A 17,262-nucleotide genomic window follows, 5' to 3' on the forward strand; every position below is an offset into this window, starting at 1 on the left:
TTGGTGTGGAGAGTGTGGAGTGGAGTGGAGTGGAGTGGTGTGGAGTGGAGTGGAGTGGAGTGGAGTGGAGTGGAGTGGAGTGATGGGGGTGGAGGGTTGGCTGATGGATGGATGGATGGGTAGGGAACATGTGCGTATGGGTTGACGATTTGATGACTTTGATGGGATTTTGTCACGCGGGAGGGGGGGGATATCGGGTGGATGTTTAATGAGAAATGAGCTTTACGAATATGGGCGAGGTAGGCCTTTGAAGTAATAGGGATGACTGTCATTATCTGGTATCTTATGTTATCACAATGCCTGTTTCTATCCTCGGCCATCGATCGATCAGACAAAAGCAAAAACTTTTCCACCGGGGTATCCAATCGTCCCTTCGTGATGTGATAGCGCATCCTTCAAAGTCCGTAGTGAAAAGCAACAGCCATCCCATCCTCCTGAATGCATGTCGGGGTTCTCACCACCAAGCTGCAACATCCTTCCTTCCCGGGACGTCCTCCCCCGCACACTCTATCCTGCCTTCGACACCCTTCCCTTTCTGCCGACTCTCATCTCTCAGAGAGATGTCCCGAAGGATACTCTCCAACGTCTCATCATCACCCACACGAATCTCTACCACCTCTGCATCTTCGCGCCGGGAGAGCAGTTCGTCGTTCTCCGCGCAAGGCCAGGGGATGCTGATGAAAGGGAGATCTTCGTCTCGGACCTCGCCTTCTTCCTCGCTGTCGGAGTCTGCATCTTCTCCCCTTCTATGTTCAAGGTCAGCGATGTTGGGGTCCCAGCTCTCCTTCTCGCCATCCCTCAATCCTCGCTTGAATTCGTCGTAAGCGCGTACGGCTTTGCCTTTGCCTTTGGAGGACGAACAGTCTAGACCATCATCCCACTGACCCTCGACTTCCAATGCGCTAGAAGCAGGTAGCCATTCATTTGGTGCGAGATGAAAGGAAGGGATGAAGGGTTCGCGGTGGCTGGAATGGTCGGAGGGATCGAGGTGGCCATCAGGTGCGCCTGGGGTGGATAGAGTGGGGAGAGTCATCGGGGCGGAGATGTTGTGTGTTTCGTCAGCTGGATTGTTGGGGACGTCGTAGGCGGGTGGGGAGACGACGCGAGATGGAGCGCCTGTAAGTTCTTCGTTCGTGGGTCTTGAACAAGAACTGGAGTCAGAGTGGCTGTCACCTTCATTAGCTCCGGCTGCTTGTGGTGTTTGCCCTGATGCGGTATGTTCTTGGACTTGGCCGTCTTCGTCGACGAATCTTGAGTCCCAATTCTCATTAGTCGAGTCCCAGGTACCTTCGTTAGTTGGACCGGTCGGATACAGGCCTTCATCCGGCGCAACTGCACCGTTGACTTCATCTGAATCCTCAGGACCCCAGCCAGACCCTTCCCCACCCTCCTCATCTGGATTGTTCTCAGCATCCAGACATTGCCGCTCGTAAGAGCTCAACGGCTCTTCGTAGTCATGGTAAGATGCGCCGATGGGAGTGGAGTGCCTATAGTATGACTCGCCGAGGTCCTCTGCCATGAGCTGAGCGATGAGGGCTTCGGTCGCTGCGTCGACACCTGAGGAGGAAGTCATGGCGATATTATAGATTGAATTGGAAGAGCAAGGCGGTCAGAAAAAATATAGAAGTTTCGGAGAAGACTGAGTAGGATGAGGCAGGTGGTATGACAATGGTTGTATCGGATAGGTGGTGCGGCGGCTCGATGTCAGTCAGTCCTCCCACAATGTGAAGCGCTGTGTCGTGATTGATGTGCAACAATCGGTATGTAAGACCCAAAGCTGAAGCAGGAGTAAAAAGTGAGTACAGAATATGGTGTTGTGAAACCTTGAGGAAGGAAGGAGGAGGAAAGAGCGTCCTGTAATAGGCGAGTGCGCTCTGTGTTCAAGGTTGAGGCCAAGTGAGATGAATACTGAATGTTAGAAAGAGGGCGCCAAGGATGAGTGAATTGGAGAATATAAAGAGTCATAGTCAAAGTGTGAAGCGCTGGCTTCAACGGCCGACCCGTGGCTCTGGCTCTCTCCCTATAAGGCTTGAATCTTGAATGTGTTGTGTTTCGAAGGCCTTGACACTCTAAAGTAATCCATCGCAAGCATTTCAGAAAACTCGCTTGGAGGGGTACGCTCGGCGAGTGCGACCGGAAGGAACAGACCTCATTTGCAAGGCGGGGCTCGAGGCAGCCAGTAAGTCGGCTGCGATAGAGTTGTAGCGTACATATATCATGGATTAATGAGGCTGTGATCATGAGGAACAATGGCGGGACCACGATAAAAGGGTTAGTGGGCAAATAATGCATCCTTTGAGTAGCGTCGACGAGAGACAGACTTCTACCAGCTTAGAGGAGAGAGAGCATCGCCGACTCAATGGTATCAAAATCTGAGTGAGCACACAAATGGCAAATAGAAAACTCCGCTATGCATAGGCTGCCATAGCTCTGCCTGCTTGACCCCAAAGCACGCTTTACAAGTCAATCAAACTTCCTCCCTGCTGTTGACCTTGATGCGATTGCTGGGCTCCGAAGGGGTTGTTGTTTGCCTGCCCAAATGGACTTCCTCCAAAACCATTAATGCCTGCTGGTCCCGTCTGCGCTGGTGCCATGCGGGTTTGCTGTTGCTGTGCTCCGTAACCACCTTGCATCTGAGGACCGCCAGTGAATTGTTGACTGAAGAATGGATTGTTCCCTGTTTGGGTTGCATGCAACTTGTTGAGGCCTTGCCCGGAGCTGTTGACGAAGGTACCTGGCGCCGTGTGCTGGGATGGAATACGCGTTTCGCCCGTATTACCAAAGGTATCCATGCCTTCGCCCGAGGCTAACAGAGCGTTGAGCCGCTCATGCTGAGGGTTTTGTGCTTTGTGTGGTGTAGCGGTTTGCTGAGGCGCCTGGTAGTTGGCAATCGGGTTGAAGGCAGATTGGTTGTTGAAATTCGTCGCAGTTCTTTGCTCTGCAAGAGAGCTCAAGGATGGTGGGCCAGTTTGCTGCTGCTGGGCTGGTGGACGAGCCGACGCGAAAGGATTATTTGATCCAGTCGGCATAGGCTTTAATGCATCATACTGTGTCTGGTTCGTAGCCCAAGGGTTGTGGCTACCTGCTTGTGGTGCAGGCGAGCTGGTTTGTTGCGGCTGCTGTTGCTGGAATTGGTTGCCAAATCCGTTCTGTTGCTGTGTGTATGGATTGTTCAAGTTGTCAAACGCAGTCTGCTGTGGCTGGATTGTTGATTGCGGTTGCATGTAATTTGGTTGTTGCTGCTGGAATTGTGATTGGTCAAACCCTGTCTGTTGAGGTTGAAACCCGTTCTGAAAGCCAGTCTGCTGGTTCTGGAAGCCGGTAGGCTGTGAATATGCATTATTGAGAAAGCCCGTAGATTGTGGCTGTTGCGGCTGCTGGTCCACGGGATTGCCAAACCAGTCTACCGCACCCTGCTGCTGATAGCCCTGATTGAAGCCTGTGTACTGTGGTTGTTGACTGCTGGGGGCTGGGGTATCATCAAACAGTGACGTAGCATTGCTCTCTTCCAACTCCCGCCTGCGCAACTCCTCCTCTTCTTTGCTAAGCTTTATGGCTTTTGCTAAGTCATCGTCCGGCGGAGGCTCTGTAGCTGTATTCCTTCGTTTTCTATCCTCCTCTGCCTCGTACTTGCTAGCTTCAATTGCTAACTTGTACTCCGCATCTTCCTCGTCGGTAGCGTTCTGCTTGCGCCTTTCGGGTCTACGTCGTGGGGGTGTTGAGAGATCACCGCCACTACCACCCCCATATCCGGAACCCTGAGGTCCAAATTCTTCGATACCAGTGACTCTCGACTTCCAAGTCTTTCGATCAGACCGCTCAGTCCGTAGGCGCTCCTCATCCAGGACTAATGATGTAAGTTCTTTTGCGGAGACTCGTACTAGTCTTCATCAGCTCTGGTCGGAAGCGCCACACATATCTCTGCTCACCGTTTTGCCCAACGTCTTTGCCGTCATCATCAACGTATTGAAATTCCCTCAAAGTCTTTATGATGTAAACGTTCTTGCGAGCCCAAGTGACGACCAGTTCTGATCCTTCGTGGAGACAATAATCTAGCACTTTCAGCGACTTGAGGACATGGCGCCAATTCTTGCCCTTGTCGTTCATCCGCTTGTCGAGCATATCCATTATTTCGTAGAAGTCGTTAGAACTAACTAGGCTTAGTAATGCAGGCGACGAAAGAGGATGGTAACTGTACCCATTGAAGGTCAACTGAGCGATCTCGCTCATCTCTGTGCCTGTAGGTCCCCATGGATCATTGCTCGTGGCTGATAGCGAATGATCAGTTGCTGCGCTATCATTGGCTCTGGGGTGGCGCATACCATTTCGAACCTTGACTTGGACATGAGAATAGCCTTTGGTAACGTTCTTTACGCTTCGAACGACTTTCGACATGGTCGCGATTTAGGGAAGAGTTTGGCCTGAGGCCTAGGAGGGTGCTCCGATGGCACAGGAGCTGTTGGCAGCCGCAAAATCCCCGGAACAGGCTCTCTAGTGTAACGCAAAGGCCAACGGATGTGCTAGCCGCGTGATGACTGTGGGCCAAAGGAAAGAGCTTGTGCAAGCTTCTATGAGCAGCTCAACCAAAAGATGTGCAAAATCAGGTTGTAGCTACGAAGAATAGATTCATGGGCGAATTCGTTATACGACTCTCGTCCGGTGGCAGAAGGAATGACGTTGGGAAGAAGCTCTGGTATCGGTGTCGGCGGGATACCTTGGCAGCGCTAGTCAGCCAAATTCGCCACTCCTCCTCGGCCGAGGCTCGAGGGGCTGGCTGTGACAAAGACCCAACGCGTCGTCACTTAGGTATCAGATTACGTGTCGTAGGCGCTGGTATGATCAGCTTACGGGTAGACTCTGCTGCATGCCACTGGATATCATTTGCTCTACTTAGCGAGGCACAACGGTGATGATGTAGAATGCATGAAGAACTAAGTTACGGCCAACAGTCAGTATTTGACTGTTGGAGACAAAGATAGCTAGCTACATGCAGCAAACATGTAGAACAATGGTGAAACCGTGAGAAGGACTAGCATTGCTGCTCTATCATACACTGTGCTGGTCATACTGTAAATGCAAAGCGACTTTGCCGAGGCCAGCATTCCGGCTCCCCATAAACCAGAAAGGCAGACATTGTCTGTTCCCCTGGAATTAACATAGCTAGGTACCACTTTCTGGCCCAGTATCCTTGTGCTACATCGTCCTGCAGAGCGATTTCATACACCGTTGCCGGAATGGTGTCACTTCTGCAACTGGAGTCCAGGTGCCTTCTCCATGACACGAATCTGCGGTAGAGGTGGCTATGGTGCAAAGTGGACCGCGTAACGTCCAAACATTAGGCTGCCCAGAAATATGCCACCGAGGACAGAAAGGAAGTAGCCGACGTTCATGGTCATCACCGCCAACATGCTGCAGAGAGATTAGCATGTAAATCTTCCGATCGGGTGCGCCAACGACTGACAGCAGATATCCGACCCCAGCGACTACTGTATCGAGCAGTGCCCTAGGCACATCCGGAATGATCCTCCACGGCCTGCTTCTCCTCTCCTTTCCGCCGCCGGCTCCAATACCCTTCTCACCAAGTCCGGCTGCCTCGTCGTCCTGCTTCTTACCAGCGACTATGATTGGTCGTCGCTTGAGCTCGACATTTCGCCATCCACGCTCCCGCATTGCCCTATAGGAGACGAGACCACGGAAAATGGCGGCTAGGATGATTATGAAGATGCAAGTGCCAGCGTACTGGCCCGTGGTTGCAGGTGTCCATTTGGTTGAGTAAAGTGGGGTGCTTGTAGAGGTGAAGAGAGTGCCCATCATTGAGGACATAGAGCCGCCGTTAGTGGAAAGCGAAGTGGATGAAGACATGTCCATGACGCAAACAGCAAACCACCCGAGGAGCGTGTGAGGTTCGACAGTACTGTGAGATTGTGAGATGGTGATAACGCTTTTTGTGATGAAGAAAAAGAGGAGAAAAGATGAGATTGGGTTAATTTGGGCGGCAAGTAAGAGCAACTGACTTGGGCATGGATGAGGAAAGTAGACAAGGCTGTAAACATTCTAGATGTTTAGAAGAAGGGAAGTTGCAGCTGGGGCGGAAAAGTCAGGTAAAGTAAAGTACATGTAAGCAACGGTCTCCGTCTTTTGATCTCGACCCTGCGTACATATGTACATGTAAGGAAGGGTGGTGACGGGACAAGGGCATCAGGAACCGGAAACATTATTGAAGAATGATCTACCTACTCTTTGTTCTTTCTATGCAACGTCTATCATTCAACGCCGCCGCCATACAGTTGCCATCTTATAGTGAAGGATGAGGATGAGGGCGGAGAGAGAGAGAGAGAGAGAGAGAGATTGAGCAAGTTTGAGAGCGCTAAAGTATCTAGTGTGACGCTAATGATAGAATCTCATTCACCGAGCCTGTTGTTCTCGGAGACCGCATGGACAAAGATGACAATTCTTCTTCTTTCCTACCTACCGTACACTGTAGTAGGTATTAGTAGAAGAGGCATCATGAAGCAATGGTGGAGAAGATGATGACCTTATTATTTTTATTTTTATTTATTATGGCATCTCGCATCTTCTTACATGTGCTGCGCGTGCCCGTGTTTCTGGCGGGCCCACCAGGCCTTCCCTGAACCAATCAATCACTCCCACCCTCCATGACTTGATCCAATCCCCTAACGTCAATGTTCTCCAAGGTACTCTTCCTCTTGCCATTCAATATACATCTTGCTGTGAAACCTTCCCGCGCTTCAAACATTCCACCGTGTAGATACCAGTCTTTACATTCCTCGGTGCCTCATCACAATGGACACATCAATGTCCATGCCCGCCATGGGCGACGACTCGTCCTCTGCTTTGAATTCTTCTGGCGTTGACTTTTCAAATGATACCCAGGCCATGGATTTTCTGGGAGAAATCCTCGACGACAGCGATTTGCAGATTTCTGGAAACGCATTTGCAAGACACTTTTGGTATGGCGTCGTCATTGTCATTGGCATCGCTGCAATCTTCAACATGGTTCAGATGGCAATTCTCAAGTTGAGGTATCTTCTTTCTCTCCTACTTCGAACAACGGACGAATGCTAATCGTGCGCGAGAATCCGGGCTGCTGCTGCCAACGCAACACGTCCAGCTAAACCGAGCAATATCATCAGCAAATCCCTGGCTACCATTACCGCCATACTCCGTGAGGGATCTTATCTACAGTTCACCCCGACCAGAAGAACTTTCTGGCTCAAGGTCCCACCATTGGGCACCATCAGTCTTCTTCTGGCCTACCTTGGCTTCGTCCTTGCTCTCGAGTTCATCGATAATGACGTCCCAGGTGCGCAACACTACCAAGCGCTAGGTATCCGAGCAGCATGGCTGGCCGTGGCTCAAGTCCCTCTCTTGATTCTTCTTGCTGCCAAGCACAATCTCATTGGCCTCGTCACCGGTGTCTCCTACGAGCGGCTGAACGTACTTCATCGATGGGTGTCTCGGGTCCTCCTCCTTCTTGCTACCTTGCACTTGGGCTACCAGAACTACGGGTGGAGTCTGTACGGCCTAGTGCATATGGAATGGTCTACGGATAGCTGCCCACCGACTGGTATCGCCGCATATGCTATACTGCTCTGGCTCAACCTGAGCACTTTAGCGCCATTTCGGAACCTTTCCTATGAATTCTTTGTCATCCAGCACCTGATCACCTTCTTCGGATTCATCATTGCCATAATGATTCATCTGCCATCCACCGCCCTGTACTCCCGCGTCTACATATACATCCCCATTGCATTGTATATCGTGGACCGCCTCATCCGGATTTTGCGCTTCGCATACAATAACATCCACCCTGGCCGCGCCACTTTGACAGCCTTCGAAGGCGGCGTAACTAAGATTCGTGTCCCAATTAAGCACGTCCAGAAATGGAGACCTGGTGCTCACGTCCTTCTCAAGGTCCCGCGCCTTGGTTTCATTCAATCCCACCCTGCTACAATCGCATCAGTGCCTTCATCGCACAACAATGACCTAGTCTTCATCCTGAAAGCACACAAAGGCTTCACCAACCGCCTCCTGACATCCGCGACCTCATCCACCGCCACTCTGCTACCAAGGACCCAACAGGACGCCATAGCACCCCAACAAACCCACACAGCCCTAATCGAAGGTCCTTACGGCGGCTCCCACGCCGACTTCGCTGCCTTCGACACCGTCTTCCTGATCGCCGGCTCCACTGGCGTAACATTCATCCTCCCCCAACTCCTCGACATTGCCCACCGTGCCTCATCCCAACGACTGCCGGTCCGCCGTATAGAATTCGTCTGGGTAATTAAGAACAGCTCCTGGACGTCTTGGATCTCCGAAGAACTGTCTGGGGCCGTCGCTCAGCTCCGTGCTTCCGGCATAGACGTCGAAATCAGGATCTTCGTAACCTGTGACGGGGCTTTCACCGAATCATCCGACGCGACGAAGAAAACAGGATGCCAATGCGACAAGTCCCTCGGACCATGTTGCTGCGTCCGCAATTCCCTTCCACCAACCGATGACGCCGATACCTTAAACGAGAGCAGACCAGACTCGACCAGCTCCACTGACCTAGACGAAAACCCTCCCGCCATCCCAACGATCACAACCGCAATACCACCACCAAACCCCCCCTGCTGCAGCAATAAGATGAAGCAGAAGAACAACACCGCCCCCACCATCTCCTCCTTTGCATCACTCATCTCCGGCCGTCCGCCCATCTCCGACCTCTTGTGGAAAACCCTCAGTCGCGCAGAGGGCGAGACCGGCGTGGCGGTGTGCGGACCATTGGGATTGAATGCGACGGTCAGGATGGCGGTGGCGGAGATGAGTAATGAGAGGGGTGTGCACAAGGGGACTGGAGCGCAGGGGATATATTTGCACGCTGAGGGGTTCTGCTGGTAGGGGGGCATGGATGGAAGATTTCCGTTCTGATGCATGAGTGGATGGGGTGTCCAATTCGCAAGTGTTGGGCGATACCCTAGACTGTTGTGATGAGTGTATGATATGGATCTGCCACGATAATGCGCTGCGGGCCTGGACGTAATGTTTCGTGTTATGAGATCTCCAGGGGTGGAATATCTCGTCATGATTCGGATTTTGGACAGCAGATTTTGTCGGACAAGGGCCGGGTGCCCGAGTCCAAAAACCACATTCAAGGCTTTGAGCCGGGGTATCGATTTACTACTAATGATAGACAAGCTGCGTTTCAACACAAACGGACGGCCTACTTTCCTCCCACCTCGCCGTATTCAGGGGATACATCCATTCCATCCACTCCCATAATCAACCCAATCCCTCCATCCCTCACACTTCGCTACCTCGATGGGTTTGTCCGTCGCTGCAACGTCGGGTTGCAAGGGGTCCAAGCCCAACCAATCTATGACCGTTTGGGGCCTTTCCCCGTCCCGACTCATCTCCCTCCAACTTGTGCGCTCATTGTGATTGTTTCCCTTACGAACGTGTCCGACAAAGAGCAGGAAACCCGGAACCAACAAAAGCAGAACGAGTAATGACGGTAACATAGCCTGCAGTAAGCGTTTCGGGGCTGCTTCCCCTTTCACGTCATTGGCAATATGGCTCAAGCCTCTCCCATGATCCATTTTCACTTCAGCGTCTGAACGTAAAACAGTATGCTCGGAAGGCTGAATACCCACAGGAACGGTCAGCAAAGGGAGACGCATCAAAACCGGACGTCGGAATTTGTTGGAGCGTACCTTTGTGACGCGTTTAAGAAGGATCATATAACCAGCATCCATGGTTGGAAGTAGGGTGTAAGTCCCGTTATCAGGGCCATATGGGCGGATTCTTTCCTCAACGTGGTTTAGAAGAACAACTATTCTCACATCAACGAGTATAAATGTATTTCGTTGACAGTGGTACCTACTTTTGTTAGCTTGGCACGTCAATCTCCCTCCAAGCACTTTGCGATCCGCAACCCTAGGTAGCGGAGAATTGTCGGTGCTGTTGCCATCACGTTCTTCATTTTTTGGAGGTCCTTGCCAGTAAGTCTCTATCATGATTGGACCAGGGCCCATGTGAGCCTGTTTGAAAATTGTTATGTGCCCTTCCTTGTTCTCCCAGCACCCTCCAACCTTTTCGGTTGCTATCCGACCATCAACGATGAAGTATCGAGGCACCCAGCCATGAGAAACCAAAGACACAAGGGCCGTAGCCGCTCCGACCTCAAGAAAAAAGCTTATTCGGCACTCCAACTGTTCCTCAGGGAGTTCATGAACCGTGATGTCGAGCTTCCAAACCACGCTGGAAAGGGTTGATTCTCCAAGCGCTAGGAAGCGAACAGATTCGAGCTCTAAAATTCTCATCTGTATGTCATCTTGAAAGCCCGCAGGGTAGAGTCGAGGCAGATCGATTCGCTCGTAGCAGGTGACTTGACTGGCGGGATGATGACACAATTTCCAACTGCTTAGCGGGTCTCTTATAAAGGTTCTCATACTCAGTGGTGGCAGAGGTTCTGCAATAAAAACGACTTCTGAGAGTGATCTTCCTTCCTTGGGTCGAAAAGTAGGGAGCGATGCCATACCAAAGTGACAAGGTGATGGATATGTGAAAGCGAAGTACAGATTGAGCGGCTTCTCAAGATCACAGCTGTCGCGTACAATCACCAATTCTGCCCCTTCGCGCGGGAAAAAACCGGGCTGGGAGACGTCTTCTTTAAACAGTAACGAGGATTGACCTGGCCCCAAGCTGCTTTTGTGATCGTTCCGAAGCGCATTCGTGACCACGAAAGAGAGGCTGACTTTCTCAGCGTAGAGCTCTTCCCTTGGCATGATGACCGACAAAAGAGCCAGATGGTGGATATGCAGCCTTCCATTACCAGTGACTGTGGCAACGGTTGATAGCTTCACCGTACAATCCCAGGTAGCGATCTTGACTGTTGGGACATTAGGACGGCTCAGGTCCTTAGCAACAACGTAAGGATCCTCTTCTCGGCCCCAGTCTTGATGGGCTTCGATTGGTAACAACTCGGGGTAGGGGGTGATTCCTGGTGACTGGCTCCACTTGCAAGGAACAATTTCAATTGGTAAGTTGCCTTTGAACGTGTCAGTTGTACGGACAAGCGCATCTTGAGATTTGTCTGAATCACGGGTCATTTGCTCGCCATTCGGTAGTTGCGATGGGGTCCTGGGTCTCAGACGATGCCCAGATTTGTGGAACTGTGCCATAGACGTCCACTGAAGATTGCCACGAGCAGGCGTATCGGTATACAGTGGCGCAGAAAGGCTGGTCTCCAAGCTGTTGTTTGATGACTTGTAAGGGATGATCGGCGGTCCGGCTGAGCAAGATCCAGGGAGCGATCCAGCCAGGCAAGGCCTACAGACACGGGCTACTTCCCCAACCCTCGAGTCTGTCTCTGGAAATGGCCGGTCAGGGCTAGGAGACATACGGACTTTTACTGTGGTGGCGGAGTCAACGGAGTCTGGACTGCTGGTGTTGCTGTCGTATTCTTGGTGATTGATAGGGGAGTGATCGCTCGGAGGCGAGGTTTCGAAGGGTGGGGAGCCGGGTTTGACATTCACATTGCGGCTTATAGAAGTTGGTAGTGAAGGGCGGCGTTGGGGAAATAGACGTCGTCCACGCGTATTCCAAGGGTGGCAGTTCACACTGTCTTCGTTCTTTGTGGGGCTACGTAGCTGAATCTCCGGTTTGTAGTCTGGGTCCGTTTCCGCTGTAGAACATGAGCATTCGAACTTCCTCCCTATCCGTGAGGTACGGGAGTAACCTACTAGAGGAATGTGTACTCGAGATCGGCGACATTGTAGGGATGGGTAACAGTGTGATGACCGCGTTCGAGAGTTGACGACACTTGTTAACACTGGGGTTTAATGTTGCAACGCCTGAAAAAGCTCGGTTTGATCCGTTAAAAGCTGTTGTATTGGTGAATAGAATGACTCGGGTGGCTGGATGCTAAGCCTGGACCTATTGTTTTCGATGCTAGAAGAAGAGCCTTTGAGAGGCAGGAGCGCTGCGCCATTTAATTTGGCAAGAGTCAGGTCGGAGCCCGTAAGAGATAGAACTAAGCATTCGCGCTTAGCTCTACCGGTCAACACAGTGGATGCTATAGCTAAGGATGTCCTTTTTGTCTCAGAGTAAAGTGCGATCGATGCGCTTGAAGTGTCAAGACCCTCAGCCATGGTCTCGACCCCGATACGGCTGTGGCAGAAAGTTCTGTGCTTCCGAGCTTGGCGGCACCAGCGGCAATGATGATGGTAGGTGAGTGTTGGTTTCTACATTTGACATCCCACCGCTTGAATATGACTGCAAGGTATCTCTTCGTGGCTGAGCAGAAGATAAGGACTGCAGAGGAGGGAGGAGACTAGTTACAGCTTGCGAAGGCGCTGGAAGAGTCCGAGCTAGAGGCTGAACTTGGCGGTCATAGTTTATGGGAGGATATTGAGAGTTGTTGTAGCTTTGTTCGTACCCTCGACTCGCCAGTGATTGCTCGTCCGTTTCCATTGATCGTGAGTATGCTCTGGGTTGCTCTGGCTGAGATGGAACAGATGACGGCAGCGGACGGTAAGGGGGTAAAGATTGTGCCAACTGGACCGGTCTTGCTTGGGTAGGGGTATACTGACTCTGCTGGTACTGCTGAGGAGAGTTCCTTGAATGTGTCTGATACATTGAATTAGGTGCTGGAAATTGATACGCAGGATACTCTGTCCGAGGAGACAAGAATGGCGAAGAGTTGGAAGATGAGTTTGTACGTCCATGGCTGAAGGGGTACTCGATGGGACCAGGACCGGTTGAAGGACCTTGAACGTAATATGATCCACGACTAGGTGTTGATGGAGCATATTGACCATAAGCATCCCGCTGTTGTATGTAAGAGCGTTGAGAGAGCCGTTGGTCATGTTCGTATGCAGTCCTCCTAGCCAAATCAATAGACATTCTTTGCCGCTTAAGAGGCAGATCGTCGTTGTACCCCGAAGGACCGAAGCCTCCGCTTTGTTCATGTTGCGGCTGCAGCCCCATGTTTCGATATTCAACGGGTGTTTGCTGGGGGTGCCCGTGCGCGGCGTCTGCGGGTAGAAAATCCGAAGGTGCTGACCTTTTGCTGCTGAGCCGTTAGAATGGTAGTTCAGAAGGAGGTCAGACATGTTACCCCAAAACTCGAGGTTCTTTCCTGATCCTCAGCTTCACCCCTTGGTCCCCAAATGAGCGTGATAGAAATGTAGATTCAGACATTCCCGGGAACGCCCGCGGTGTGAATACTGACATTTGTCAACTTGGTCATCGGAATCTATTGGAGAAGGTACTGACCAGTGAAAGGAGATGATGTAACGGATTTTATATATGAGACACGTGTTCTGAGGTTTGCTTCAGTCAAAGCTTCATTCCAATGGGAATGGACAGACTTACTTCCCCATCTCAAAGAGACTGAATCGAAGGCGGAAGTCACCCTCAATCTTCACGGAGAGATCCGGGAAAACAAAGAAGCCACCATCTAAAATGATTGAGTGTTGGTGTAGCCACTGAAGTTGGAGCTTCACATACCAGTGTTGTCAACGTCCTTCAGTCTATGAAGTGAGGATACTAATGTTCCTGCCAGAGCGGACTGGGTTGCTGTGTCAATATCCTCGCCCTGATGAGCAGCGGCCAACTGTCCCGGACGATCAAGGTTGGCGTCACAAAGGTTGCAACACATGAAAAAGTATGGGCTTTGCAGGTAGTTCCTGTTCGAGTCAGCTTTTGTACGACGGGGTCCTCATCCTTCGTCTGCCTTACTGAGCTGGATCCTGGGGATCCCTAATCTGTAATTGTATGATGGGTGGCGGGTCAACAGGCTTGCGGTCTGTAGAAGAGGCAGACGTGGTCAGAGTCTTGTCAATATACAGGAGTGTCAGTAAGGCCTCACCTTTTTCCTTTGGCCCCGCGAAAGCCTTGGCCCGCTCTGGCCCCTGACGGACCGTCAGGGTGTATGCATTGCTACGCATCCGCATCGTCAGTGAGGTTCCCGGCAGTGAATTGAGATCAGTCAGTCGGCTGCAGAGGCACTGCCGTACCTCGTGAGCCTCAGAAGTTGCGAGGATTCTTCCGCAACGTGTGAGGCGTTCATCAATGGACAGCTTTGACCGATTGATCCGGGGGTTTACGGTTCTGAAAATGAATGGGTTTCGGTTGACAGCTGAGGTGCCAGAGGACTTGAAGATGTAACCATCAAGAGCACAGAGGAATCCTTTGCTGTGGTGTCGATTCCTCTGTTTCCCCAGCTGGGTGGGGCTGTCCGAACACAGGGTCAGCCCAATGAACCAGGTGGTGCGGCGAGAGCCGACTTTGGTTGCAAAAGGCAAACGCCCGCTGAGTCAATTCCCTGATCCTTGACTCAAGAATGAAACCCGAGGCTTGATCTTGTGGCTCAATGAGGGGGTTTCCTTGAAGGTCTATCCGTGGCAAGAATCTTGCGCGTCCTCAAGTCCCTGAGCTCTCCAACCAGGCTTTTTGGTTTCTACTTGATATTTTGGTAAAATCAGGGACCATATAATGCGATTGTGGTTTATAGTTGAGTGCGAGGTCAATGGTGAAAGAGCTGGTCAGACAGCTTTGAATGGGTCAGGACAGGAAATTCGGACAGTCGTGAATCGTGATGGCCTGGGATGTGGGAAGGATTCTTTGGTACCCTTGACGCGTTGAGACTAGTTCTTGCTGGTCCCGTGCCTTCTAACTTTCCCTCCCCACTTCGCAATTGATAAACATCAACAAGATGAAAAAGCCAAAGTCTAACCTTCTCCACCAAGTAACAATAATGATACAAGCACCACAAGCTTTGCTTTCTTCTTTCTTCTTTCTTCTTTCTTCTGACTCTTAATCGAACTATGCCTGCCGGGAAAAGCCTTCGCTGACGAGTCTTCCTGATATGATGGCCTTCTGACCTCTCCACGCTCCTGAGTCTGCTCTCCACCGATGAGCACACCAGGAAGTCTGACTGCTCCTCTTCAAGCCGAGTGGAGTCAGATTCTTCCAACCGCGCCGCCGAACATTGAAGTCTGTTGAAATGTGGAGATCAATCACGCCGTGCTGGCCACCAAGCTTCGGAAAAGGACCCAGCATCCAAACTCACACGGGCCGTGGAGAGAACTTCCAGAATGAAGCTTTTGACCTCTGGCAGACGAAGCCTCTAACCAATTTTGGGAAAAAGCGATTTCATTCACGGCCGAGCAGTGTGTCGTATCCAAGGCTGTCTCGATACGAGTGGTTTTGAGGGTATTACCGCCTGGTTGGATCACAAGATGCGCAAAGTCCGATCTTTTGAGCCGTACTCCTTTCCAAAGACGTATCAGCTCTGGGGGTAAGAAGAAGTCGGGTATGACGAATGGGTGTACGTTGGGATTTCCCGGGTCTGGGTTCGAGTCGGAAAGCCAGACAATTGGAAGAATATGATGGATGAGCAGAGGCAAATCAAAGACTCGAAATGGTTGAAAGGTTGGATAAAGCAGTACGCGAAGTGGACGTTCAAAAGAGCTTGGTCATCCAGGAATCTTCTGGTCGTACTGCCTATGTCATATTACATATCATAAGACTACTCGCCTAACCACATCTGCCTGCGACACCCTGGGATTCGGTGGAAGCGAGGAGTCAAATGGAACTTGAACATTTTATGATTTAGGGGAAGATGGGTAGTGCGAGTCGGAAGGAGTCAAACAGCAGACACCTTGCTTGGAATAGCCTTGTTGAGTGATCGTTGGCGTCCGCTAAAGCAAACCTGGTAAGAGTCGGGCACTATGATTCTGAAACTTTACTGTTTTCTCATTGGTCGGTCAGATGTTGACATTGTCCAAACGACTCCATCCTCCAACTCCCAGCCTTTAACAAGCTTTGGAAACAGCGCCTGATACTCCTGGCATCAGAAGGGAGGTCGAATGCCTAACGCGCTCGGGGTTGCATTTGCATTGTGGCCGCAGGCCGACCTGCAGCTAAGCCTAGCGTCGACCGAGCTTGTCGCGTGGGTGCATGACACTTGAGCTAAATCTCCAGCCGAGCAAGAATTCCCTAGACAATCTGTATGACTGCCGACCTCCACTCAAGTAGCCGGGACTGGTTGAGAAAGCACAACCGTGAGGCTTGACATATGGCTTTTGTCGTGTCTCAATGCGGAAGACCTTCTCGTCTCCACCTGTCCATGACTACTTCTGCCACGGTTAAAATTGCTACTTGTTCGAAAGCATGCGTGACGGCTTGTTGCATGCGAAAACGGCTTCTAGACAGGCTTGGCTTACATGAACGTCCGAGGGTCAGCAGCGAACGGGCTCTCTGATGTGTCTGCTGGATGTTCACAGCGAAGAGCGCAACTTTGATCCAGACTACTCCGTATCATCCCACTCATTTCAGTCCCAATCCGCCTGGGGGACTGGATTCATACCCGGGCACGATTTGCGTTGGAAACATAGTTCTGAACGGCCCCACGTCGAAGATAACTCTGTAACCGACATCAGCCACAATTGGCTTTGCCTCTAGTCTCTACAAGCCCTAAGATATTGCCAATCGCATTGGCGCTGAAACGCCCTGAACTGTCCTTGGTCATCGTTGTGACCAGGTCATCTCCGTGCGCCACGCCGTCGCTATCACATCACCCGCAGCACAATTACGAAATGTGACTTTTCTAGTCGCTTTCTCACGCCTTCTACGCGCGTTCGGGATTGGGCTATAGCGCCCGTCCGCCCATCTCGAGGGTAAAGACACTTTGTACCTGGGCGCCCACAACGGACCAACGAGGGCATGGCCTCAGCAAGCTTTACGCCTAGTTGAAGAAAGTTGTCTTGTGCACTGCAGCAAGCTGTAAGATAGACGCATGCAAACTGCCATGACGGTAGCAATCCCCTCTGGTGTTTGCTTGGTCCTGCCTTGAGGTCCCGAAGAGGTACATTGAGCTGCAGCAAAAAGCCGGATGCGGGAAGCATCAAGGCCCTTTGTCGATCCTTACTTTGTTGACGGTGACAGGTCAAGGTAAACCTGGGAAGAACGGTGCATATGCACATTTGACAGGTTCGTTATCCGTCGGCGTTTAGGAATTGAGGTCATCTGACTTCCTCCTTGTTTCTTGCAGTTGCGCGGCCAAATGAAACGTTACTATTGGGCAGACGCTCTCCATATTATCATCATATCATGCACGGCACGGTCTTCTGACCGTGTTTTGCAGAGATACTATGACTGAAAAGGAGCATGAGGGATTTAGAGCTCGCTTCGTAACCGAGCTAGGGAGAGCAATCTCTGGGTTTTAATCCCTGTTTCTTTTCGGCCGCT

At 51.3% G+C, this 17,262-nt stretch overlaps 6 protein-coding genes across 6 annotated transcripts; 1 reads left to right on the top strand and 5 right to left on the bottom strand.

Annotated features, from left to right (window-relative positions):
• Nucleotides 1–454: 454 nt before the first annotated feature.
• HO173_003992 (uncharacterized protein) lies at nucleotides 455–1,573 on the bottom strand (the record flags this gene model as incomplete). The annotated part of the gene is made up of 1 exon (XM_037305916.1): nucleotides 455–1,573. One exon carries the CDS (start codon nucleotides 1,571–1,573, stop codon nucleotides 455–457), a length of 1,119 nt encoding a protein of 372 aa, XP_037167109.1.
• Nucleotides 1,574–2,456: 883 nt separating this feature from the next.
• On the bottom strand, nucleotides 2,457–4,395 carry HO173_003993 (uncharacterized protein; the record flags this gene model as incomplete). The annotated part of the gene is made up of 4 exons (XM_037305917.1): nucleotides 2,457–3,880; nucleotides 3,930–4,150; nucleotides 4,199–4,268; nucleotides 4,323–4,395. 4 exons carry the CDS (start codon nucleotides 4,393–4,395, stop codon nucleotides 2,457–2,459), a joined length of 1,788 nt encoding a protein of 595 aa, XP_037167110.1.
• Nucleotides 4,396–5,300: 905 nt separating this feature from the next.
• HO173_003994 (uncharacterized protein) lies at nucleotides 5,301–6,022 on the bottom strand (the record flags this gene model as incomplete). Its single annotated transcript, XM_037305918.1, has 3 exons — nucleotides 5,301–5,409; nucleotides 5,462–5,914; nucleotides 6,015–6,022. The coding sequence occupies 3 exons, from the start codon at nucleotides 6,020–6,022 to the stop codon at nucleotides 5,301–5,303; spliced, it is 570 nt and encodes a 189-aa protein (XP_037167111.1).
• Nucleotides 6,023–6,804: 782 nt separating this feature from the next.
• On the top strand, nucleotides 6,805–8,907 carry HO173_003995 (uncharacterized protein; the record flags this gene model as incomplete). The annotated part of the gene is made up of 2 exons (XM_037305919.1): nucleotides 6,805–7,043; nucleotides 7,098–8,907. 2 exons carry the CDS (start codon nucleotides 6,805–6,807, stop codon nucleotides 8,905–8,907), a joined length of 2,049 nt encoding a protein of 682 aa, XP_037167112.1.
• A 347-nt stretch (nucleotides 8,908–9,254) lies between these two features.
• HO173_003996 (uncharacterized protein) lies at nucleotides 9,255–11,781 on the bottom strand (the record flags this gene model as incomplete). The annotated part of the gene is made up of 4 exons (XM_037305920.1): nucleotides 9,255–9,647; nucleotides 9,720–9,838; nucleotides 9,890–11,692; nucleotides 11,751–11,781. 4 exons carry the CDS (start codon nucleotides 11,779–11,781, stop codon nucleotides 9,255–9,257), a joined length of 2,346 nt encoding a protein of 781 aa, XP_037167113.1.
• A 369-nt stretch (nucleotides 11,782–12,150) lies between these two features.
• HO173_003997 (uncharacterized protein) lies at nucleotides 12,151–14,080 on the bottom strand (the record flags this gene model as incomplete). The annotated part of the gene is made up of 8 exons (XM_037305921.1): nucleotides 12,151–13,078; nucleotides 13,127–13,235; nucleotides 13,285–13,331; nucleotides 13,384–13,468; nucleotides 13,519–13,697; nucleotides 13,750–13,816; nucleotides 13,880–13,950; nucleotides 14,028–14,080. 8 exons carry the CDS (start codon nucleotides 14,078–14,080, stop codon nucleotides 12,151–12,153), a joined length of 1,539 nt encoding a protein of 512 aa, XP_037167114.1.
• Nucleotides 14,081–17,262: the final 3,182 nt, after the last annotated feature.

The sequence above is a fragment of the Letharia columbiana genome, assembly GCF_014066305.1.
Source record: "Letharia columbiana isolate WasteWater2 chromosome Unknown Sc0000010_s0, whole genome shotgun sequence".
NCBI lineage: Eukaryota > Fungi > Ascomycota > Lecanoromycetes > Lecanorales > Parmeliaceae > Letharia > Letharia columbiana.